Source organism: Cryptomeria japonica, chromosome 5 (assembly GCF_030272615.1).
Source record: "Cryptomeria japonica chromosome 5, Sugi_1.0, whole genome shotgun sequence".
Taxonomy (NCBI): Eukaryota; Viridiplantae; Streptophyta; class Pinopsida; order Cupressales; family Cupressaceae; genus Cryptomeria; species Cryptomeria japonica.
Window position 1 is genome coordinate 898,415,287 of NC_081409.1, and position 27,474 is coordinate 898,442,760.

The window sequence follows — 27,474 nt, forward strand, 5'->3', positions numbered from 1 at the left end:
CCGAACCAATATTTTTTTTGTACACCCATTTACAACCAACAAGTTTCCATCCTTCAAGCAATGGTACAAGATCCCATGTGTCATTCTTTTTCAAAGCTGTCATTTCTTCTTCAATAGCAATCTTCCAGGATTTTGCGTCATTCATACTTAACGCCTCTTCTACAAATCTAGGTTCATCCACATTAGTATTCAAAACAAAAATACATCTCCAATCATCAGGTGAATACCTTTCAGGTGGTTGTCTATGTCTTGTAGACCTTCAAACAAGCTGAGTTGGGTGTTCTTTCTCCTCTTCTGAAGATTCGGAGCTAGACGAGCTCTCCTCAACATCTTGCCTATCTAGAGGTCTTGATTCAACTCTTTCAGGTGTAGAAGGGAATTGAATCACATCTTGTTGTTTATTATGTTCTGGTTGCAATGTATCAGAAGGAGATTTAATTTCTCTAAATATAACACTTCTACTATGAATTACCTTTTGTGCAACAGAGTCCCAAAGCTTGTATCCTTTCACACCATAACTATACCCAATGAAGATACATTTCACAACCTTGTTCTTCAACATTGTCCACTTCTCCTTTGGCACATGTGCATATGTCTCACAACCAAAAACTCTAAGATGTCTCAATGAAGGCTTTTGACATGACCATGCTTCTATGACGTTTTATCAACAAGAGTTGATGTAGGAGAGTTAATTAGATAGCAAGAAGTGGCAACATCTTTAGCCCAAAAATTTTGTTCTAGACCAGCACCACTCAACATACTCCTAGCCTTCTCCATTGGTGTCCTATTCATTCTTTCTGCAACTCCATTCTGTTGTGGAGAATACGGAGTTGTTTTTTGTCTATTAATGTCACAGTCTTTATAGAATCTATCAAAATTATTAGAGCAAAATTCACCGCCATTATCAATCCTTAAACACTTAATTTTTTTTCCATTCTGCAACTCAACTATTGCTTTAAATTCTTTAAATTGACTTAAAACTTCATATTTACTCTTTAGAAAATATGTCCATGTCCTACTAAAATCATCAATAAATGAAACATAATATGTGGATTTTCCAATGGAAGGAACATCTATAGGACCAAACACATTAGAATGAATAAGATCCAAGACACCACAAGTTTTATGAGAACTCGAGTAAAATTGAACCCTGTTTTGTTTTCCATAAATGCAATGCTCACAGAAATCAAAATCAATATTACAATCATTCAAACTTTCAACAAAGTTTTTTATTTTTCAAGGTCCTTAGACCATTTTCTCCAATGTGGCCAAACCTCTAGTGTCATAACATAGTCTTCTCTATAGGTAAATTTGCTTCAGAAGAAAGAACACCCTTAGGTACCCAAAATCCATGTCCATCTGCTAAAGGTGAAACCCTCAAATCTTCCAACAAAGTATCCACAGATTTACTGTTATACAAAAGTGCTATTACACTCAACAATGTATGCCTCTAGCTTATACAAAGTACCAAACCTGACACCTCTTGCAATTACCATAGCACCCTTAATCATCTTACATCTTGCTTCAAAAAAGACTACCTGCACCTATTAGTTTGCTCACAGATAACAGATTTCGTTTTAATCCAGGGATATGCAACACACCATTAATCCTTTTTATTCTACCATCAGAAAACCTTATTCTAACTTTACCTTGACCAACAATGTCTAAATGTGAATCATCACCCAAGTACACCTTAACTCCATTAAATTCTTCATATTTAGAAAACCAATCTCTATTGGAAGTTATATGAAAAGATGCACCTGAGTTAATTAACTAGACATCATTACTTACATGAGTCGACAAAATTGCAATGAATGCATAACCATCTTCCTTCTCAAACTCAGAATCAGAATCAGAATCAGAATTCTTCTTTTTCTTCTTCTTTTCTTCTTTGCATTCCTTACAGATGTGACCTAATTTACCGCAATTCCAACAAATGACTTTGGACTCTCTAGGAGATTTCGATCTCCCTTTGGAATTGGACTTATTGCGCTTCTCATTCTTCTTGCATTTCTCTTTAGGTCTTCCAAAAACATTTAGGGCTTCCTTCGAACTGATGGATACCTTCCTCTACATCTATTCACCAAGTAGGGCACCCACCACATCTTCGGACTTCAAAACAACAGAATTACTATTGATAGCCATAACAAGAGAATCTCATGAATTAGGCAAACAAAGCAAGATATGGCATTTCTTTTCGTCATCCATCTTAACACTAATAAATAACAATTGAACCACCAACATATTGAATGCTTCTAGGTGGTCTACAATTCGTCTACCCTCTTCCATCTTCAAGGAATATAATTTCTTCCTCAAGAAAATTTGATTTAATAAAGAATTTGCTTGATACATTTCACCAAGCTTATCCCATAGCTTCTTTGCAGAGTTTTCTTCATAGACATTGATCAAAAGAGTCTGTCAGGCACAGTCTAGTTAGACCCTTGGCTTTTTGGTCCATAACATCATACTAAGTTACCACAGTAGGATCTGAGGGTCTTTGGACATTCGCATCAATGACATCCCACGAATTTCGATCTATTAGCAGATCTTGCATCTTCAACTTCCACATCTCAAAATTACTTTCATTAAATTTTTCCACCTCTATTCTCCCTAATGAACTTGCCATCTGGAAATTCCTACAACAAGATCAAAAGTGTCTTTTGCACAAGCTCCCACTCAAATCTGGATTAGTTCAAAAAACCCAGAAACCCACAACTAAAACCAAAGGTGATCAGGCTCTAATACCACTTGTAAGGAATTTAAGTAGCGGAACAACTTCCTACACCAACCTTGAGAGGAGGATAATGCAAAAACTTTTACAGATCGTCATAACAGTTATAGAAACTTAACAGAAAAGAGACATTAGAACATTCATACCATAGCACAGTGATTTACGTGGGAAAAACCCTTTCAAGAGAAAAACCCCAAACTCCAAAAGCAACTCAATATATTATTCGATTATCACAGATTACAATATACTTGCAGAGCAAGCTCTTCACAGGAGTACCACTAATCAGGGATTCAGAAGTAACTCAATAGTCATAAGACTCTTACACACAACCTCTATCTCACACACCTCATATATAGGAGATACAATAGAAGAAATCGTCAAACGACATTACAAAACCATGGGCTAAAACCACCCAATAAAGTATAGCCGACCTTATCTCCAATTTAGATGTCTTATGACGTGTTAAAAAACACATCAACATGTGTCCCTCCCTTTTACAACTCATTGATGTGTCTGATGCAAATTATATTTCTTATTTCAGGAGTACAAACTTCTGGAGACCATAACTTGTGAAGTGTGTTCGATTGACGAATCGTTTGAAGCACCAGAAAGCTAGTGAGGTGCTCTATTGCCTTGTAAATAGCTACACCATTTACGCCCACTTTTCAGGGCATTTTGAAGAGTCCAAAGTCTCCAAAATTAAGTTTAAACCTTTAATTGCACCCCTCCAAAATGAAAACTTTAATATCTTCAAAACTAGTTGTGATCTTGCCACGAAGTTATACCGACATGCTTATCTAACCAACCAGAAGCTTCTAGGATAATTTTGCACCATTTTGTGCTCAAATGAAAACTTACTATAAATAGTAACCTCATGTAAATGCAAGATTGAGACACTATTTTCCCAACATAAATATATAACTTATGAAAATGCTTCTATCATAAAATTAGTCTAGAACCTACTTCATATCTTTTAAATAAAGATGAATCATAATACCATATATTTTTATATTCTTAATCTCCTTGAGCTCTTCTTTTAAACATCTTTTTTTTTTAAATCACTTTATGTGCTATAAGCCCACCATAATGCATTATTATGGTGTCTCACATAACTTTCTCTATTACATATGAAATTTATAATGAGATGAACTAATGACACATTTCATATTTGCAAATTAAAAGAATGAGTTAAACTAATGACACATTTCATATTTGCAAATTAAAAGAATGAGTTAAATGGAGAATCTTAAAAAATGTGTTATTTCTTTAAATTGTATGTACCATATACACTCTCTAAAATTCCTTTAATATTAGATTGATGGAATTGCTCATTAAGCATGTTTTGCATCGAAAAGACAATTCAATTTATTTGGATAGGGTTAAGTTGTACAATTATTTCATTAATGATAATATTTTATTTATTTTGACATTGAAAGACTTCTCGTTTATCTTTCTTTTGTCAAACACTTGTAACATGTTAGTAAAAATTTATGTAAAGAATATAATCACTAAACATAATTTGAAGACTCTTAGCTTTATAAAATGAAACATAATAATATTAATTATATATCTCGTCTAGTATTAATTATGTATCTCATCTTGTAGATACTATCATAGAAACGCTAGCTCAAAATGGTCTACGATCACCATGATTTACAAAGGCAAAATATCACTACACAAGCCAATTTCCGAACATAAGAAAGTTTTTGTTACAATTTAAGAAAGAAAAAAGACATGTATAATTTAGACATATATCATCCTTATTTAATAACTTGGAAACAATTCAACTTGTATCATCTTAAGGAAATTTGTGTTCTCCTCTCTCACACACTCTCACACATAGAGAATAGCATTGTGAGAGAAGATAGAATTGTTATTTATTTTGTAAAAATGTTGATGACTTTCAATGTCTTCTTTTCATGTTTAGATAAGATAATTTTATCACTTTATGATTAACAAATGCATGCGAAGTAAATATGTATGGTTTGAAGCTCTAATGCACATTAATTTACAAATGATGATCATTTAGTTATTCCACAAATATGCATTATACAATGACAACACAAGGTTTTAAAATGTTCGTACATAAAATCCACTTTTATTTCAAGCACAAGGATAAGAATGAATATCAAATATGATATATTAATAAAATAACAATTTAGTCTTGATAACTTTTTGGTTTTTATAAAGAGTTTAATAGATAAATAAACAATGATATAATATAATAATAATAATTTGGTCTTAAAGATTTTAGCGGAAATATATATATATATATATATATATATATATATTAAAAAAGAGAATACATTAAAATATAATAATATGATAATAATAAGTTAGTTAGTTTCATAGTGATACCTATTAGCGTCTTTTAAATAATTTTTCCTAATATAAGTATGCTAGCATAATATAAATTTCCAAATCAAATAATTTATTTTCAAACAATGTAATGCTTTTTCTAGATGAGCATCCAAGCATCTAGTCAAAATCCTCTCATTATCATTTACAACTCAAGACACATATTCAATGTTATTATTAAGAGTTAAAAAAATCCTCTCATTATCATTGATAACTCAAGACACGTATTCAATGTTATTATTAATATGTTTTTGTCTGACAATCACAATGAATATGTAACACATTCTATACTAGAAATGCAAGTAGCTCAATAGGTGAATGCATGAAAGATACAAAATGTTTAGATTACTATCAAAATGAATATGCAGATGGGAGAAAGGCGATGTTTCTCAAATTAAAATGAACTTTACAATTATATTAAAAAAATTATTTTTTATTTATTTTATTTTTAAATTTAAAAGCATAGTGGACATGTCATGTGATGATTCTTGCATTGTGACAAATTAGATGTTGACAAAGCATTTTGACCTATTTAACAAAAATACTATGCCGTATGTCCAGGTGAAAAAAGTCATGCTCATTTTTAGAGATTAGAATATTAAACATAAATTATTTTTTATTTATTTTATTTTTAAATTTAGATGCATAGTGGACATGTCATGTGATGATTCTTGCATTGTGACAAATTAGATGTTGACAAAGCATTTTGACCTATTTATGTTCATTTTTAGAGATTGGAATATTATTAAACACTACTGAACTAAGTCATTGTTTCATTTCATTATTTTCTTTTCAAGATAAGTTATACTACTTCATTTCATTATTTTCTTTTCAAGATAAGTTATACTACTGAACTAAGTCATTGTTTCATTTCATTATTTTCTTTTCAAGATAAGTTTTACAATTGAAATAATACAACATTGAAACTAAGTCATTGTTTCATTTCATTATTTTCTTTTCAAGATAAGCTTTACAATTGAAATAATACAACATTGAACTAAGTCATTGTTTCATTTCATTATTTTCTTTTCAAGATAAGCTTTACAATTGAAATAATACAACATTAAACTAAGTCATTGTTTCATTTCATTATTTTCTTTTCAAGATAAGCTTTACAATTGAAATAATACAACATTGAACTAAGTCAATGTTCCATTTCATTTTTCTTTTTTCATTTTTCTTTTCAAAATAAGCTATACAATTGAAATAATACAACATTGAATTAAGTCAGCGTTCCATTTCATTTGTTCCATTTCATTTTTTACTTTCAAGACATAAGTTCTACAATTGAAATAATATCAATACTCCTACAAGATGTCATTGTTCAATTTCATTTTTTATTTTCAAGATATAAGCTTTACAATTGAAATAATATCAATACTCCTACAAGATAATTTTATAGGAACAATTACTTCTCTTTCAAGATGAACCTCAAACTTCCACCCCAATTCCAATTCAAAAAACTTCCAAAAGACCCACCTTCATTTTTCCAAAACTCCCAATTGATTTCATATTTTCTTTTCAATAAATTAAGTTTTACAAATGAAATAATATCAATATTTTACAAATGAAATAATATCAATATTTTACAAATGAAATAATATCAATGAAATAATATCAGTACTCCTACAAGATAATTTTATAGAACATCTACTTCTCTTTTAAGATGATCCTCAAACTTTCATCCCAAACCCCAATTCAAAAAACATCCAAAAGGTAAGATAATTTTATAGAACATCTACTTGTCTTTTAAGATGAACCTCAAACCTTCACCCCCAAACCTAATTCAAAAAACATCCAAAAGGTCTGCCTTTATTTTACCTAACTCCCCGCCCGGTCGACTAGCCTCAAACCTTCACCCCCAAACCCAATTCAAAAAACATCCAAAAGGTCTGCCTTTATTTTACCTAACCCCCCGCCCCCGCCCCTTATGTGAAACCTTAATCTAATTTGATCTAATTTGCAAATTCTGCCCACTTTAATATTTTAAAAAAGAAAATGTGTTATTAATAACCCATAGCTGATAATTCATTATCTCCTTGATGGACTCCTCGACAGTTCAAACGAGACTAATAGAAGCATCTACTTGCAAAATCTCAAACAAGTAAAGTATGTTCTCTCATCTTAAAAAATATATAGATGTTACTATAGATAGGAGTGAAGAATAAAAATGGAATGAAACAAAGATGAATAGATGTTACTATAGCACAGCACTATCTTGTAAGAGTGAAGAATAGAAATGAAACGGAACAAGATAAATGTTACAATAGCACATCACTATATCTATATCTTGTAGGAAACGGAAGAATGTTTAATGTCTAAACTCAACTTCAAGTTTATGCATAAGAGAATAAACACGGCATGGTGTCAACTTCTAATATGTAACAATGCAAAATCATGACCATTCAAGATTACTTTTAATTTGTACTATCGCTTAGCATTTGACAATAATCATACAGTCAAAATTTGTATGTGAATTGCACAACCATGACTTTTGATATATCCATAGTTCAATGAGGTCTTCCTTTTGATATCCACTATTGATTGTGGACATTTGTTGTACCTAAAGGTTCCATCATAGTGGAAACATATATTGACATAAAAATCAACCAACCAGTTCAAGAACGTTCACATAACACTATCGAGGATGTATGGAAAGATACAAGTGGATTTTCACTCAAATGTGTAAGAATAATTGCTTCTGATGTTTTACTAGTTATTTTCCAACTTAGATAGCCATAGCGATTTGAAAGTAGATTTTATGCACCTCTAATTACTTCTGATGTTTTACTAGTTATTTTCAACTTAGATTGCCATAGCGATTTAAAAATAGATTTTATGCACCTCAACTGTTGTGTATAAAAGAAGATATATAGTTTTTACATGATCTTTATTTTTTAAAGTAGAATGTGTTTTTTTGTTGAAGAGTTTTATATAAAAAATACACATCAAACATACGGTCATTTTTAAACATCAATAAACCAAAAACCCATTTGATCCTAGAATATAGGTCAATTCAAAATACAAATTTGGCAGTGATCAAACATTAGTTTTTGGTTCTCAGGTACCAATTTCAAAAGTGACCAGTCATCCCCACCCACGGAACATTTTTAATGTTTACAAAAGTGACCAGTTAAACACTGAATACACAATGCATGTGCTGTCCAGCCTATGTATGTATTACATAAGCATATATCTACCAAAAAATGTTGCCACGCGGAAGTCTTTAAAATGCCATCAAAAGCCATATTAAAAGCAATAGAATTGCCCTAAATAGATGCTTGTTAAAAATCGTGTTACATACCAGTCACTGCATCGCATGCAAAAGATCCCCTCATACAACATTCACTAGTAAACCTCCCATCCAGCGCAGACACTGGATGCCATTATAAGGTGTCTGCCATCAAAAGACTTCTAAGACCTTTCTACAAGCAACAAATCTTTGAGTTATTCACCTTGCTACAAGGTGATTGGTGACATCTTTCAGGTCTTCTGGTCTCCTAGACCGCTGGGTCTCCTGGACGTCACTAAAATTCAATCATTCATATTACACTCCAATAATACATTGCCAAAAAGACCGCTGGGTCTCGTGGATGTCACTAAAATTCATTCATTCATATTATCATTCCAGTAATACATTGGCAACAGTTTCTACAGAGTAAAAATTCCAAACATGCAGGTGAAATCCCACTGAAATGAAAAGGGAAAAACAAAAATAGAATACCAGCTGAAACAAGCATTCCACACATTTGGAAACCCAGAGTGAGGCTTGAAATACATACACCATAGCCCTCATCCATGAGTATCAAGTATATTCTAATTACCCCAATACATGTCCCCACCTATAATATTGAAATATCAATTTTCCGCCAGTTGCCTTATTCCCAATTACAAACCAGATTTATTTCAGATTTTGATGTAGTAAACATCCTAATAAAGTTATACGTTCAAACCACAATAAAACCTATTAATTCTATACACAATACCAAAAACTGCTAGCAGGGCAAAACAAGTAAGTAAACGGAATACCATAAAGGCATAAACCATATGTTCAAAACCTGTAAATTCGAAAAATCAATTACGTTGAATCGACAGTACACTCCTTTACACCGTTTTGCTTTATATAGTTAATCACTAGATGGAAAATACAAATTGTAATCTGTGCGTAGTGTAACATCGAAAGACAAACCAAAAAGCTGACCAACAGTGTCACCAATTTCATACAACACCTTAATCAGCATATCCAACTGAACGCATATATACATCAAACCAGTACACAAGTTCTACAAAAGAAATCTTACTCCAGAGAACTACCACTTCCAAGTTTTTGACGTGTCACCTCAAGTTTTACATGAACGACCCACTTGAAAAAGAGTTGAAAAGTTATAACGAACGGCAAAACTGATTTGAAAGTTGATGTGACTACAGCTCTAGTAAATCACCGAAAGAAACTGTTGCTACTTCTAAGTCAAAACTATTATCAGTTAGTACGAGAGTGAAGGGGTTTATCTGAAAATACTTTAAAAGTGCTCGAGGATCAGTTCAGGAATCAGCAAAAGAACATTGAATCACAAACTTTAATATGTAACTTAGGGAGCTCTGGAATATTGCCCCCTCCTGATGCAACCGATCCTTCCCCTCTTCCAGACCGAGAGGCAGATTCTGAAAGGTCCTCAGCCTTTAAAAACTGTTGCATTTGTGTGGCAGCCAGATGGGCATAGTTTATTGGAGCCACTATATACAATTCAAGCATAACATCAGAATCATGAATTTTCATTTTACAATTCAACCATAAACATCAGAATCATGACTTTCGAAATGAAAATTTAGTAGAAATACTTAAAAGGCAAAACTCAATGAAATTACTTCAGAAGCCTTTTAGGGAGCAACTAACCTGCAGATATTGCCGTGGTACTTCTTTGATACCTGCAACAGAAAATACATGTTACAATAAACTTAACACTACAATAGAAATAGCATTGCAAGTAACTAGGTAAAACAACATTTTCTCTTACACATATGACAACGCGTGAACAAGATTTTGAATAATGTCTACACCAAAATTGTTTTCATCTAGTAGTACATGGTAATGTGTAGGCCTGGATGTTCCCTACAGTAAAATCATCAAAAGAGGAATCAGAGCAGCAAACAGATGTTTCTTGTTTTAAGAAACAAAATGCACATGCAAGAAACAAAATTGCACTTCTTTAGTACATGTGATAGCCCGTGGTACTTACAATCATCCCATTTTGTGGGCACATAAAGAAATCAAAATTTCTTGGATGACATATTTGTGTATCCACGATAGTTCCTGTAGCAAAGGCATATAAAACAAAACAAAAAATCCATTTTAAAGCAAAAATTCCATTTCAGTCCAGAGCTTTTTCATTTACTATTTAATCTGTAGCTGCCTTATATAAATAAATTAGGCTTTTTCGTCAGATAAAACAAGCATTTAAAAAATTTCAAGTCACAATAAATAGAGCATGCGTCCTACATATACCATGCTCTGTTTTCAGGAACAGAACAGTTCGGAAAACAAAATCTAACCTGGTAGAACATTGGCGGGATCATTTGCCTGGAAGAGCTTAGTATGATGATTCTTTTGTGCAATTATCAATGTAACTTTAGGTCTATAACCAGTCTCAATATGATCGCATGCCTGATGGTTCACCCAAATAAGCAACTTAACACATAGCAAACTGGGATGAAAAAATTCAATCTTAATAAGAAAACAAATTCCTTTAGACAAAGTAGAACAACCTTTAATATAGCTTGTAACTCAACGTTCAAGACCTGATCAAATTGTGACTCACTAACTCCGTCTCTGTAGATATCAACAATATAGATCAGTAACACACAACTAAATCACATCCTCAAAGAGAACCAATCATTTATTTTTAGTTTAAAATCCATTTGACTCATTTACCACTCATGGGAACCAACACACAAGGCATTTTTGTTGCTTCATGAAATAGAAAAAAGAAATGATACTATCTCAATTAGAAAATAGAAAATAAATACAACAAATATAATTACATCAAAACCTTCAATTAGATTTGTCTTCTGTGCCTACAGTCTTAATATTGGGCACAATTTTCTTTAAACAAAGTAGGGTCCTTTATCTTATGATCATGGATAATCACACCAGACTACCTTTTGCTACTATGAACAAGGCCTAAGTTGTAGGGTCCTTCCTTGATCTTATGATCATGGAGAATCACACAAAACTAAATACCTAAAGAAAACCTATGCAAATACGAACCAAGGTCTAATTTTCTTGTAAATTTAAAATCTACAAATAAAAGCAAAACAAGCATAGCATGTTAAAACATAAAAATCATTTAGAATGTGTATAGCCTTAAAAAAGGGACTTGATACCATCTCCATTAGAAAAGTGGAAAAAAAGCAACAAATTTAGTACGCCAAAACCTTCAAGTAGATTCATCTATGCCCCATCCCAACATAGTCGTAATATTGAAGACAATTTTTTTTTTAAGCAATGCAGTAGAGTGCGCTTGATCTTATGATCATGGAGAATTACACAACTAAACATATAGCAAAACATACAAATATGAACCTAAGTCTAATTTTCTAAATTTAAAATCTACAAATACCTATACAAATATTAACCAAAGTCTAATTTTCTCATAAATTTAAATTCTAGAAAAAAACTAAAAAAAGCATACTCTGATTTTTCTCTGTTTAAATCATGAAAGTTATTTAGAATCTACAGCCTTGATCAAGAAGGCCTAAACAATCGCATTCACTATCCACATTTCAAAAATTAGGGGTCCCTGGTCTTTTGTTCATGAAGAATCTGTTAAAACAAAATATCTTTACAAAACCTATGCAAACTTAAACCAAGGTAAAAACAAAATCTTCTTTTGATCATGCAACTCGACTGAACTGTATAATAAAGAATAAAATGCAGTAAAGCATCCGTACCTAAAAATAACCATTTGTATTGGCTTCCGTCCAAAAGTTGATGTTTTGCAAGTTTTATAAAAATCCAACAGCAACTCCCTGTAAAAACAAGATTAATGACATGGATAACATTAATGGTAACTTTTCAATCACATCGCACAATAAAGAACATTGTAAGGATGATTAATATCCCAAAGGGGCAAGATTAATGACATGGATAATATTAAAGATAACTTTTTAGCCACATTGAAAATAAAGAACATTGCAAAGATGAATAATATCCCAAAGGGGCAATACTTGATCATGCCACCATCAACCATTTGGGGCAAGATTAATGACATGGATAATATTAAAGATAACTTTTCAACCACATTGAAAATAAAGAACATTGCAAAGATGATTATCATCCCAAAGGTGCCATACTTGATCATGCCACTATCAACCATTTTGCCATCTTGTTCTGAAGGTTTTGGTTTGAATAGAGCTTCGATCATCTCAACCTTTCGAGATTGAGTCCTCACTGAGGCTCTGTATTTTGAAATCAGAGGCCATTCTCTAGAAGAAACGACCTGTCAACGAAATTGTTTCTGAAAACAATTATTTCAGGTCACACCATCTAAAGCATTCAAAAATTGAGTACAAAGTCAGCAGCCCAAAAATTATGCATGCCTTCCAACAAACATAATCTAAAAACATGCACATTAATTTTCCATGAATTCAATCTCCCTTAGATAGGTCTTTCAACTTGAACTGATAAAAATGTAGATATTATATAAATCATGTTCATTTAAACAGGCATTCTTCGCCATTCATGTAAATAGTACATTTTAAATACACATCCAATATAGCTCAAACCAAAACACAATCAGAAGCATGTAAAAAATTGTATAACATTTCCATTTGATTAAAAACTTAATAATCACTGACAGATTTACAAAATACAACATTCCATTTCAATTAAGCATTCCATAATACTCGGTTTTACCAAATAAATTAATTTTATTGGAGGCCTCACTAGTTATGTAATTAAGTATCCATATTAATCAGTTTTACTGAAAACATCATTTGAATTGGAAGCATTAATAGCATTATCCTACATACTTACAGCTGCAATTGAAGGTGTATCACCATGTCCTGGAGAACCATGTGAAACATCCATACCAATAATGATTGTTGGATGTGAGGATATGCGTGGTACAGAACTATTATGTTCTAAAGAGAGAATAGAGTTAAGCCCACCAACCTGAATGAACAGTGGAATATTTAATAAATAAAATTATCAAGTGCAAGCAAAAGCCAGTATTATTGAAAATAACATTTATTAGACTGGCACTGTTATCCTACTATCTTCTTTCATATATTTTTAGTCAGAGGGGCATACCTTAGCATTTATTTTCAGGGCTACATTTGTATAGTACTGATCATTCATTTTCTTTGATGGAACTATGCACTGATTCACAATACCATTTTCTGAAAGGAACTTTTTCTTCCAAGGACCTTTTCAGATAAGAGCGACAATGTTCAACGTTCAGTCAACATATTTAAAAGTTCAGTCAACATATTAAAACGCCATAACTAAAACAGGAAAAACTGCTAAACAAATTATCCAATCACCATAAAGAGCACTTGTCTTCCTTTCTGGCAGAAGACACAGCAGAAAAACAGGTGGCTGTGAAAGCCTAGATTTCATTTGATTTAACATCCTGTCCACCCTATCCACAGGGTTAGCGTGCATATCCCTTGGATTCTCACAAAAAATTTGGCCGACCAAATCAAACTTCTACAAAAAACAAAAAACACTTCATTTAAATACTGCAAACACAAGTTTGTCAACTAGACTTCACTTTTTATCAGAATACGTACCAATCCTTTTCTTTCACAGCACCGTTTAAGGTCATCAGCAATTCGTCTACACTCATTCTCATGGCTTCTTGTGAAATTAACTAAAGCCCAGTTTTTAACTTCTGCTGGTTGAACCATGGTCTAAATAAGGTTTTTCCCACCAGTTAGACCAAATCAGATTAAAAAAAAAAAATTCATATATAAAATTGAAAAACAAATACCTTGTTGTTGAAGTTCCAACGACCCCGTTGTGGGGTCTCTTCACCTTGACCAAATTTCAGCTAGGCACAATTCACATAATATCAAATAATTAGATGGGAATCTACCCATATTTATCAGGACTCATGGTGGTTCAATACCAAACTTTGAATCAATCCAATAAAAAGGCTAATCACTAAAACACACAATCGTGCATGAATTTTGTTATCTACTTTATCTACCAGCCATTCTTCTCTATCTGTTTATTAGTAGTAAGGAGACATTCCAAATATAATTGACTGATCAAGGCAACCTACCTTCGGTGGATCAAGAATGCGGCCATCTATGGTCATCAACTGCTTATTTACATTAATATTGCACGCTCGCAAAAGTGGGTCTGAATTGTAATCATTGGCCACCATTGCCTGCATTGTTAAGTGAAATTACAGTTTGCTTTACGTGTTGTGAAACACAATCACCTCAGATTGAAGTATGCTTACCTTTTGCAAAACCACCATTCTATCATCTGGTTTCTGTCTAGATTGCTCAACAAGAGATGAGCGTTGAGCAGTAGTAAGGCCCTTTGTGTATCTCTGACCAGGAAGGATCTCACAGAGCTGCCCATTGGACCAAAGATAAATTTAACTCCAAGCTAGATTTCATTCAAATGTCCTGTTAAAAAATAACTTTATAACCAACCTCTATTGGGAGATAATTAGGTCGTTTCGGTCTACCCACATCCACACAAGGTAAATCTGCTGAATATCTTAAAGTCATTCCTTTGGTATTCATGAAGTAATCCAAAACTGTCACCTCTATTGTTTTCGGTGGTGATTCGGTATCTTGACCATTAGGGTTTCTTACTTTCAAAGAAAATCTTCACATAAGAATGTTGAACATATTTAAATGTTAGCAATACAAAACTACAAATGGCACAGACAACCACCAAAAAAATATATTATTTCATAGTAAAGAAATAATATGAAGATATTTGGAAGGAAAATGAAGGGAAGATTAGAAGGGAATCTCAGAGTTTTATACAGTTGTTCTTTGCATTTATTCTCACTGAAACCCAAAATCTTAAATTCCATATTCGTGTGAACTGCCTTTATTCGGATCCCCTTCAACACTCTTCTTGCCTGCAAAATGACAAATACATTCAAATACTTGTAGCAAGGCAATATATGAAGTGAAACACAACAGATAGAAAAGCCTATGTCCAATAAATAAGCAAGCAAACATCTTCAATGAAGACAAACATAAGAATACAAAACTGAAATACAACAAAATACAACATTGGAAATACAAATTGCAAAGACAATTTACCTTCAACCAATCAACATCCCATGGTTGGCGAGCATTTTGATTTTCTAATAAGAAATCCATCATATAGCCATGCTTAATAAGCATGGTTGTTGAAACATCTGTCCTCACAAGTTCACAACAACAAAACAACCTCGATAAATTTATAAATGATGATAGCCCAAGCATGGCATCATTACATTCAATATTTTTTTTCTCTACAAGCAAGAACAAATTATTAGTCATTCATTTTAAAAAGTGTTAATTCCAACCATTTTTAATTCCATAATAATTTAACAAAAATAAATTTTAAGATGTTGTATCAATCTCCATGTGTAGGTGGAAGGAGAAGTATAACTAAAAAACGAAGTCCAATAGACAATACCAGCGAAAACAGGCTTGAAGACAATAGCCCTTTACAGATAGAAAAATCAGGAAACTAAATTAAAGAACAACCTTAAGTGAGACCCATTGACTAGAAGGACTCAAATTCAGACTAACAAAAACCAATTCCAAATATTTCTAAAATATAAAAGAGAAAAGACTGTTAAAACAACTATTTTAGATATAAGTAAAACCAAATAAAACCCACAGTTGATACTGTAAAAATAAAACAGAAAAGTCATACAAACGAAACAGTCAAGTTGCTAATTAAAGAGAATCTTATTCAATGAATCATATCACTGAAATCCAAAGCACACCAGTGGAACATTTGATAATGTTTTTCAACAAGTAGGGGCAATCTACCAAATCATTCACTTTTGAAAATGTCAGTAAAATGCACTTTCAAAACCTCACTTCCCACCATTTATTATTTCATTTAAGTTTGAGAGAATCAGTTCAGGGATTCGATATCTTTCTCCATGTTTAGATGGAATGAGATATATTAATATAACTAAAACAAATACCAAATCTCACGTGCAGATCATAGTTGAATCAAGAAACCAAATTTCAAGTGATACCCATAAACTAGAAAGACAAGTACAATAACAGTCGTGACGTTTCCAAATGTTTGGTAGTACTTCTGGTAAACACAAATACTTTTGCAGCATTTTAGATTGTAATCCATGATTCATCATCATGGATGAGGAAGAAAACCCTCAGTTGACAGATAACAGACAGATTACAAATATTTCTAAACTAGAACTTCAATTCAATTAAGTGTAGCCCACAGCTCATACTATACCATTAAAGAATAAGCAACCATCACACAGATAAACAGAACAGTTGCTTATGAACTCCAGAAAACCTGATCAACTTTTTCACTTACGAATAAAATAATTCTAATGTAGCATAAAATCAAATGAACTATGAAGCGAGGAATGACCTAAAGCCTAGTCTGACAAATGCACATAGATAAACATAGAAGACGAGAATAAAGGCTCTAAATAATTCTAATGTAGCATAAAATCAAATGAACTATGAAGGGAGGAATGACCTAAAGCCTAGTCCGACAAATGCACATAGATAAACATAGAAGAGGAGAATAAAGGCTCTAAAAATTTGCTAAGAAAGATAGAAGTGCAGAATATAACAAACAAAATAAGGTTAGAAATCAAAGACCAATAATGACCAGTGAAGTGAAAGAAACCAAAAGGAGCATACTTCTTAAAAACCAAAAACATAAGAAACAACATCCAACACATATTTGATATTTATCATCCCAACCATAGCAAAGGGTATATTAAGAAAAAACAAGAATCACAGAGTTAAACAGAATAGTTGCTTATGAACTCCAGAAAACCTGATCGACTTTTTCACTTAAGAATAAAATAATTCTAATGTATGAAGTGAGGAATAACCAAAAACAAAATAAGGTTAGAAATCAAAGACCAATAATGACCAGTGAAGTGAAAGAAACCAAAAGGAGCATACTTCTTAAAAACCAAAAACATAAGAAACAACATCCAACACATATTTGATATTTATCATCCCAACCATAGCAAAGGGTATATTAAGTAAAAACATGAATCACACAGATAAACAGAATAGTTGCTTATGAACTCGAGAAAACCTGATCGACTTTTTCACTTAAGAATAAAATAATTCTAATCTAGCATAAAATCAAATGAACTATGAAGTGAGGAATAACCTAAAGCCTGGTCTGACCAATGCACACAGATAGACATAGAAGAAGAGAATAAAGACGAAAAATTTGATAGGAAAGAATTGCAGAATATAACAAACAAAAGAAGGGTAGAAATCAAAGAGCAACAATGACCAGTGAAGTGAAAGAAACCAAAAGGAGCATACTTCTTAAAAAACCAGAACATAAGAAACAACATCCAAAACATATTTATCATCCCAACCATAGCAAAGAGTATATTAAGAAAACCAGTCCTCACCCATATTCAGAGACAGGCCCTTCTGTGAAGGCCTAAAACTAACATGGTATCCCTTACATCCTTGAACACCACCTCCCAGATCAACTAATGGAGCAAAGCTCCAATGAAAAAAGCTTTGTCTCACCAACAGATAGTTCCTGTAGAAAGCAGTTAATCACATGGGCAAAATGGATAAAACCCCAGATTGATTTCAAAACTGTATCATTGCCAAAAAAAAGTCAAGCATTCAATGAATTGCCAAATAACGACATACTTTCTGGCAGCATGTTGCCTGAGAATTATATCTAAAACCCTCAATGCATCCTGGCATTTGTCAGACACATCACCTCCTAAAACAGCTTCAAGGGATTTCATTGAGATCTTTGCAGCAAAATTGATCTCCACCTTGAATTTCTCTGCTCTGTCATCTCTTCTCATTTTCTTTCTTCCATTGTCACCAGCCCCAGATCCGCTGATAGAAAACAAAGAACACATGACAATTAGTGAGAAAAAAACATAAATGATTAGCATGGCAGCTCATTATAAATAACAACGCCGGTTAGAAGGAAAGAATTATTACGTGATTTGCAAAATGCATACAATCTAAGCATTGCATGAAATGCTTACCTCGCTTCCTCCCCAATAAGAACAGTACATTCAATGTTATTTTGAGGAAGAGCTCCAACAGTAAACATGCTCTTCTCTCCATCATAAGCAAATTCCTTGCCATTCAGCTCTGTCTGGCCGTAGACCTCCTTCACTTTATCCATTATTTTCCTCAACAAAGTCTTGTTAGTAATAGGCCCACGATCACTGCTGATTGTAACCTGAAATCAACAGTTGTATCGCAATTAAAAATGTCAAATATAACTCTTAAGTCATATTTATATTATTTTTAAATATATGCTCAAAATCTATCATGATGGCCAATGTTTAAGAATCTTTTGCCCTGTAATTATAACAAATAGCATTGAACTTATAATGCTTACAAGAATTCTACAACAAAACAACACAGATGAATTATCAAAGGCAAAGTTTACTCACATTGTAGTGAAAAGAATCTTGAAGATTTGAAAATGCTACGCTGAAGTGATTAGACAGAAGCTTTATTGGTCGACCAGATTGGCCCTTACCAGGTCTTTTCATAGGTAGAATGCGAGGGGCTAGGGGCCCTTCTGTAGATTGTTGAATGGGCTGAGGTACCTGTTGGGGTACAAAGCCTCCTGGTGGATTAGGGGGTGGAGGTGGTAGATTCTCTTCAACTCCAGACATAATGTATTGCTTCTAATTTAACTCTGTATGACGACTGTATAGTAATATACAGAGCTTCTTAATTAAAAATGTCCCGTGTATATTTGGCTCCTAACAGGTCCCAGACACAGACACCTGAACAAATTAAAAGTACAAACAAGCCAAGATCAGTGAAGTAAATGCTGAAGAGCAGTTTTTAAAGCCCCCAACCAGACAAGTTCTAAGCTCAGCTAGAATAATATTATTAAAATTTCACCCAACCAGATATAAATTTCACATCAAACCCGACCAAAGAGAAAAGACAGAAAAAGTTACAAAAACAATATTTTAAAACCTCAGAATTACTAAGGGCTTGATAAATTCATTATAAGGTAAAAGGTTTCAAAACATGACACCACTTACAGAAAAACATACAAGACTTATCAATATCGGAAGGCGATTTCACATAAAACAAAACACTATTAAGCATATCCAATAATTCCTTCAGGCCTGTCATCATATTCTTAACGTGACTAAACTTCAGAAATAATGCTCCAAAATTCATGAAAAATCTCTCCCCTTGTTAACAACTACACAGCAGACACAAAACCCCACCGGCTACAGTGAGATAACTGCTTGAACAAAAGCTAGTTTCCAAATACAACAAGTATTTGACCAAACATCCACGAAGACAACAGTTGCAAACTGCGTTTCAATATTAAGGAAACATTAAAATTTAAAAACACAGAAAACACCGCTGTAACACACAATGCAACAGAAGCTTTATTCAGAAACCACAAACCAAAGCTTAATTACGACAGCTCAAATACAGCACACTTTAATGTTTGGTCAAACCCCAAAATATCCCAAATCAAATTACACCCAGCTCTGAAACAACTGAAAAGTTTTTCACATGGAGAGCAATGCAATGTTGCTTAACTGAGACTCGGAAACCAAAGCTGAAAACCCACTCTAACCTGCTATAGAGTGCTGCTAAATCTACCCTCAAAAGCCACAATATTCTAAACGAATCACGCCCGGCGCTCAAATACACTATAGATATTTTACAAGCAAAGCAACGCAAACGTCTTTAATCTAGCATCGAACACCCAAAGCCAAATACCCAATAAAACCTGATATACAATGCAAAGCTTACTTAACAATAAAAAATATCCTCAATAAAATTACACCTAGCACAAGGGCCACAGCGAAATTTCTCAGGCAATACAAAAGGTTAATTTCGTGTCAAAACCAAGCATCAAAAATCACCCTAAACTACACGATAATACATATAAATTTAACCTCGAATCTTTACCATGTTCTCAACGAAATCTCAACCCAGAAAGTAACCGCTACAAAAATTTAAGTTAAAAGCAACAAGTTCTCTCGATTTACTTCGAAAATAGCTACAGATGTCAATACCCAATTCCGAACCGGATCCAAAAACCTCCCAGGAGCAAAGCTAAAAATGAAAAGACCAAAAAGATTCAGAAAGAACAACAGCCAATGCAATCATTGACATTTCAAATACAACTAGTACTAACTAGTACACCAACAGACACGTTTAGCTCGCCACATGCCATGCGTCTTAATTTTAAACGAGTAGTATATGCATTTGAAAAAAAACGAACGAAAAAAGAACGCAGCTTAAGAAAACGCAAAGCCAGTGTACTGCAACAGTACCACTCTATAAATTGCAAAGATAAGCTGCACTTGATACCTCTGACTCTGCAAATTAAACAAGACCCTATAAAATAATGTTGATCAAACGCCTATTCCATATAAACGCCGTGTGCCATGCATAGATAGCTCCATCGCAGAGGGACTATATAACCAAATTAAAAAAAAGGTTTAATATAGAGAGGTCACAGGTAATTTTTTTTATAATATCCAGGCTCTATCTACAGTCAGATGGATTAGATATGCGAGTACTTCTACAAATTCGATAGGCAATGCTTGTATTCGATTTCCTGTAAGCAGGTTCCGTGATTATCTTGTCCCTGCCTAGTACGTTATAAACACCCACATCCGAGACTCGTAAATAGCTCTCGTTGTTAAGTTATAAAATATGCCAGTGTCAGGGTGTAAAGCAAAGGACCAAAAAAATATTGTTTTCTATTTTCACGAAGTATGTACTCATTAGTCATGCCATATCTATGAAAGGCACGTTAGCAGAGTTATAAGTATTAAAAACTATAGCAATATAACCATAATCAAGGCATGAAAGGGACGTTTGCTTACTTTGGGTGTATTTATAAAACTATGATTAAAACAGTGTAGGCAATTTCCTATTTCTATATGGCCTCGAAATGTTCTACTGATTGGGTTATCGACCGTTTGTTTTTAGGAGAGGTTTTCTAGAGTGTGATTAAACAATTATAGAACAGAGGTAACTAGTCATGCCATATCTATGAAAGGTACGTTAGCAGAGTTAAAAGTATTAAAAACTATAGCAATATAACCATAATCATGGCATGAAAGGGACGTTTGCATACTTTGGGTGTATTTATAAAACTATGATTAAAGCAGTGTAGGCAATTTCCTATTTCTATATGGCCTCGGAAATGTTCTGCTTATTGGGTTATCGACCGTTTGTTTTTAGGAGAGGTTTATTAGACTGTGATTAAACAATTATAGAATAGAGGTAACACCAACTATAGATCCATCATCAGGATGAATAGAAAGCATGCAGAATGAGAAGATGAGATATGATTAAACAATTATATGAGACTTTTCCTTTTAGCACGTTGTTCTACTGTGTGGGCCATGGACCCCTTCATTTTGATGGATGTTTTAGCTATATGATTATTTTCTTTGGTTTGGTTTCTAAGACAATTAGTTTCCATTAAGTAATTACACAAAAACGTTTTAAAATATCTAGAGACAGTCCTCGGGTGTTCAAGTGTTCTTTAGACCATGAATCACACCATCAAATATCGTATGCCCTGTGACCAGGAAATATGATTTATCTCAAAACAATTTTATATTTAAAACATTGTATTGTATGAACAGTCCAATATAGACTGGAAATCTCATGTCTCATGATAGATGGGTTCTCATGAACCATGTCTCATGACACATGGGTCAATGAGTTTAGGAGTCTGAAACTGAGTTTTGGAGTTGAAACTACACAGTTGAGTCCTGATATTGATCTCATGTCTCTGCTTTTTAGAACCTTGCTTGTGCTGAGTGGAAAACTTTACGTTTACAATTAAGGGCATCTAAGATAGATAGGTCCTAAATGAGTAGCTCCCCCAAAGCAGGCTGGATTGGTACTAGATTGAGAAACTCCATGACTCACCGGTCTCCCTAAAAGCTACCTATACTGGCCTTCAACAAATAAGCTCCCTGGCTTAAAGTGAATGAACCCTAGCCCAGGAGCACATTACCCCGGCCTTAATTACCAAGTAAGGCTAAGAGTAAATGATCCCAAATCCAAGAACTCTATATCCTGGCCTTACTACCAAGCAAGCTCCCGGGCTAAGAGTGGTCATATCCAGGTTACAAGTTGTTTAATTCAGAAGCGTTATTAGAATTGGAGACTTCAAAAATAAGCATACTTGAACTGGAGAAGAGAAAAGAGTGGATATAACTCCGCATAATTTATGTCATTTTACCCAAAATCAAGGTCAGAACTTAAAAATAAAGCTATAATGTCAAGGCTAGTATAGAGGCTTTAGAGAGAGAGAATTCTTCAAGTCTGTACTCCTAGGTAAGTATGGCAAAAAGCGAGTAAAGTGACTATCATTTGCTATTCCACTTTTCCAAGTTACTGATGTTAATATGCAATCAAACCACAAAATCAAATCCGCAGTAACATCTCTCACAAACAGGTCCAATGCCAACAAGCACAATTAGCTAGTGATTTACTGTTAGAACCTTAGAATTAAGACCCGGGTTCAAATTTACCATTTAATAAGCTCGGTCTGTCTAATCTAATTGCTCGCTTCGAGCCAGCTAAATCTGGGCAGAAAGCTGGAATTCAAGAATACGAGCTCCTGAAAGTTGGAATATAAATCGTTAAAACTATTCCCCTTTGATAAAAAATTCAGTGCCTCGCAACTAGCAGAATTTTTAAGTAGAAGATTAAAAGTCGAGGAATTTGGAAAAATTAAGGTCAAACAAAAATTTAGTGCCTCACAACTATAGAATTAAAAATAAATAAAAAATTAAGTTCATGAAATTTCTGTAAAAGTCAAACATCCACCATACGTTGTGTAATAATTTCCAAAGAAATCGTCCTCCCAAACAATGTGCTAACGTGAAAAAAAGATTAAAAAAACAATACTCAGGTACCCAACAAAATATAGCCCACGATGCCTACATAAATTCCCTATCAAGACAATTTCCATGAATGAGAATATCTGAAACCACCCACCTCTGACATAAAATCAGAAGGTATCCATCCATATATTGCAAACTGTAAATCATCCAGGAACTCTGAAAAAATACAAAAACCCAAAAAAGCACAGTATACTAGAAAAAGCCAGGAAACCGCGAAAGTTCGGTGTAATCCACAAAAAGATAAAATTTCCGGGAATACAGGTGTATAGCACACCAGTTGTACCTGCATGCTTAGATCCCCCCAAATAAATCCTTATTTCCAAATGATTTTTGAGCCCAAATACACACCCATTGCACCTGCATGCTCATATCCCTGCTTAAACCCAAAGAAATCCTCTCCACATATTTCTTGAAAACTTTAACCCAACATATAGCCTCTAAAATTCAAAACCCTACTCACCATGAAAACAATTATGGCGAACAGTAACACATATTACCCTGCAGCCTTGCCAATTAAGCCATGAACAGTAAATTAAAATACAGAAAAAATGGACGATTTCACCGTGAACCTCGTATTTGCAAAGCTACATAAACTTCTTCATAAAACCTACATTTTCATAACTCCACGACAAGGGATTTAACTGTCAAAATCAATTTGCTACGTTTTCAACAACTACAAATCAGCCAAAATAAATAACTCCAGCATGCAACACATACATTGCAGCTTAATTTGAGCTTAAATTACATAATGAGTAAATTTAATCTACAATTAAAAACAACAATAGAAAATAATGTCTACTGAATATTGAAGAATCTGACACCACTAAACAAAAATTTAATTTACTATTAATCACAGTAATACAAGAAATTGTTTTACAGAGCATTGAAGAATCTGACACACCACTGAGCAAATGATCGGAAAGAGAAAACAGATGGGTGAGTTAGCTTTGATGCATATCAAACAAAATCAGAGTATGCTGCTCAAACGCCTCTGCAAGATTACACCTTAAGCAAAGCAGACCGTTTAAGCTGATTAAAGAATAGGCCGTACTAAAAATAGGCGTAATTCTATAAAATACTAGTCACAAATACAAAAATTAACAGTTAATTAATTATCATTAAAGAAAACATACCGCATTTTATATTCAAAATCTATAGGATGGGATTACGACGCGCCAAAATGGTTAATAAATTACTACTGGCTGGTTCAGCTAACTTCTTTAGAAAACTAGAAAAGCGAAAAAACAAAAAGAGGGATTTCATTTGGGTAGAGAGGAAACAATGCTTTATACATATGAACGAGGTATTTACAGTAAACTTTGAGATCTCCGAAGAAGCTAGAAAAGCAAAATTAAGTAGGAAGAAATTCGGAATATGCCTGCAAAGTCAAAAACAATGATGTCATTCTCTGCTTTCGAGTTGGCCTAATTTACAGCGAATAATATGAAAATAAACAAACGGAAAAATAAAAACCCTTCAAATTTGTCAAAAGTAACTAGGAATTTTAATAAGTTAATAGATTCACCGAATCTTGCTGCTCAAGCAAGAGCATGATAAAGAGGAATTCACCAAAAATAATGCCAAAATACAAAATTCAAAATTTCCCAAATAATTCTGCAAAACCAGACAAGCCTCCCTATCCAAAACCTGGGGAATTTTTTCTCTCTCATTCAAATCACCAGTAGAAAGCCAAGAGAAGCCTTACATTTAGATCTTTTCTTTGTTTTTCATTTTTTTTTTAATTTGTTGCGAACACATAGGACATTGAAACTTTAGCCACATTCTGCACTCTTCCATTCCGAAAATTCCAGTTACTCAAAACTGAACAAACTAAATAGTGTCAAAAAAGGAGAAATACGGTACAAATCCCAAGAGACGCTTCACCTTCTTCAAATTTTCCAGATGCCTAAACCCCAGAATCTTCTTATGCGCCTAAAATTGCAACAATTTTACAAGCCCGAAATAGAACAATTTTCAACTCGACGACACAGCTAAAAAGCCGCTAATCCGTATGAGAAAAAATAAATTTAGGAAATCGTCAAAATAGGGAATAGAATATTTTTAAAAAACCTAAATCAACTAGCACTTAACTACGGGTAACTCCAGCTAAGAAGGCTCAAAACAAAACTAAATTTATCACATTACGCTCATAAACCACTCACATGCAATGCAGCTCATCTTGCATGGCATATCACCAAAATTTCACAAAACTAAGAAAATGCATTACGACAGAACACATCCAGGAAACTTTTTGCTTTAAGATATGGAAAAGCTTTCATAAAATCATATGAAAAAAACAAAAAAATGCATTACAACAGAAAATCATGTAAACCTTTTTCTCTTATTTTTCAGTAAAAAGATATGTTTCTTCTCACAGAAAACAAAAGACTCTTTACAGAATGAAAATCTCGTCAAAGCTTTCATAAAATCATCTGAAAATACAGTTAGTTACCTGAATGCCTGCAAATCGTAGAGAGGTGTGACGGTATACAAGTACCACGGGGAGCTATTTAAGCTACACAAAAAAGTAATTTAAAAAAGAGTGTAATTAACAGAGCATCATTAATTAGCACAGTAATCGATATAAGTATAAGACGCCATCTCCGCCGTCGCATGCACGAGCTTCCATAATACCCACTACTCTGCGTTTATTTATTATTCTTATCGAAAGGAAAAAACAGTTTTATTTAAATAAAGCAACAGGATTTCCTAGCCTAGCGGTGCTCCGCGATTTCAGGTCTTGGATTTAAAAAATAGAAACAAAGAAGATATAATAATAAGTAAAGATGGGGTTGGATGTCATCATGCAAGCTTAGTGTCTTACAGCTTTAATGGAGGGATTTTTTTTTCAGACAAGGATATTTGTTTTGTTTTGTGTGATGTCTTAAAAAATATATGTTATTTCACATTTATTACAGCGACATTGTTGATAATAATCATATATTATAATGGATTCCGTTGCTTCTTATTATTATTATTATTATGTATATATATGTTTTAACAATTTTCTAATAATAACATTTATTGTTTATCAACTCTTTTTTAAATTATTATTTAATATAGTTAAAAATGTATTGATATTTTTTATTTTTTATTTTTTTAAAGCTATTTTCTCTAATAATAATAATAACACTTTTTTTTGTTTTTGTTTTTATATAATTAAAAATGTTTTTGATAATAATTAACTAGCATTTGCATCTATAAGAAGTTCAAGGGATATGTCAATAGGATATTAAAGGTAAAATTTAATTAAAAATCTATTACCGGATGACTTGAAAAATGGAGTTAAAGAAATACATTTGATGTTACCTATTAAAAAAAGGTAGTCATGGTTTCTGATTATGATGTAAATGTCATAATTCCACAAGTTGGGTGGTGATTAAGGGCAATGAAAGAGAAATCATGACACATAACTTTGTGCGATGATCAGTACCATAACTTTCTCTATATCAAATCTAATAACAACAAATGCAAAAGAGGACATTATCACAAATTTATAATAAATATAACTTGAATGATGAATCAATCTACCAACTAAATCTATTCTTAAAGAATGATCACTCTAACAATTGGAGCCATATATGAGCTCATGATCTACTAGAAAATTGATACAATTGTTGTAGATTAATGTCGCTTTATCACTACACCAAATGTGAGGGTTGAGCATTACTTCCACAAGCATAAGATTTTTTCATTTTTGCATGATAGGAAAAGGCAAAAAATGAAGCATTTTATTAGGTCATAAGGGTTGTACATTATTTATGGTATGTATTTCAATGTATTGTGTGAGTCTAATCATATGTTGAGCTTGAAACAAACTAGGAAATGCCTTCAATTCATGTACGTGTCCTTTAAAAATCTTATTTAAGTATTATTGCAATCTAGAAAGTAATTTAAGAAATGTTTAAAATAACAAATTATAAATATTAATTAAGAAATATTTAATAATGAGTGAAAAGTGGAAACAACAATATTGAAAGACTAAATGAATTCAACCACAAAACCCTAGCCTAACAACAACAAAGATCCACCATAACATATGAAGATTACCTAAGACAATGCAAATCAAATGAAATCACAAAGATTATACCATCACATGTCCAATAGGGTTTGGATCTCCATTCTTCTTATATCCATTGATCTTGCTTGATATATTTGCTCTCAGGTTTTATGTGTACAAGAGCTCAACAAAGAACGGAAATGTGGTTGCAAGTAGGTTTGATCGCATATGAAAGTTTGAAAGCGTAGAGTAGTCCGAGGGGTTTGATAATGAAGGAA

General features: G+C 33.0%; 1 protein-coding gene across 9 annotated transcripts; it reads right to left on the reverse strand.

Moving 5' to 3' along the window:
• Positions 1-9,286: 9,286 nt before the first annotated feature.
• On the reverse strand, positions 9,287-25,885 carry LOC131033592 (protein argonaute 16). Of its 9 annotated transcripts, none has more exons than XM_057964823.2 (24): positions 25,649-25,885; positions 24,508-24,574; positions 18,727-19,068; positions 18,310-18,509; positions 17,957-18,154; positions 17,704-17,840; positions 15,383-15,480; positions 15,098-15,195; positions 14,756-14,933; positions 14,557-14,673; positions 14,374-14,481; positions 14,080-14,139; positions 13,880-13,999; positions 13,631-13,796; positions 13,398-13,513; positions 13,122-13,259; positions 12,440-12,585; positions 12,038-12,115; positions 10,853-10,916; positions 10,640-10,751; positions 10,327-10,400; positions 10,105-10,199; positions 9,984-10,015; positions 9,287-9,823 (listed from the first exon to the last, which is right to left on the reverse strand). In XM_057964823.2, exons 3-24 carry the CDS (start codon positions 18,952-18,954, stop codon positions 9,639-9,641), a joined length of 2,748 nt encoding a protein of 915 aa, XP_057820806.2. In that variant the 5' UTR covers positions 18,955-19,068; positions 24,508-24,574; positions 25,649-25,885; the 3' UTR covers positions 9,287-9,638. The 9 variants fall into 9 exon arrangements, with proteins under 9 accessions (XP_057820806.2, XP_057820807.2, XP_057820808.2 ...); XM_057964824.2 differs by having other exon boundaries at positions 24,489-24,574; XM_057964825.2 differs by lacking the exon at positions 24,508-24,574.
• Between the last annotated feature and the right edge of the window lie 1,589 nt (positions 25,886-27,474).

Bases quoted from the DNA above. Each gene is read 5' to 3' on its own strand.
- LOC131033592 (XM_057964825.2), bottom strand. From the start codon at position 18,954: ATGTCTGGAGTTGAAGAGAATCTACCACCTCCACCCCCTAATCCACCA. The intron at 13,797-13,879 runs GTACGTATTCTG...TGTTTTTTGTAG, and splicing joins GCTGTGAAAGAAAAGGATTG to AAGTTTGATTTGGTCGGCCA. The intron at 12,116-12,439 runs GTATGGCACCTT...TTGTTTTTACAG, and splicing joins GTTGATAGTGGCATGATCAA to GGAGTTGCTGTTGGATTTTT.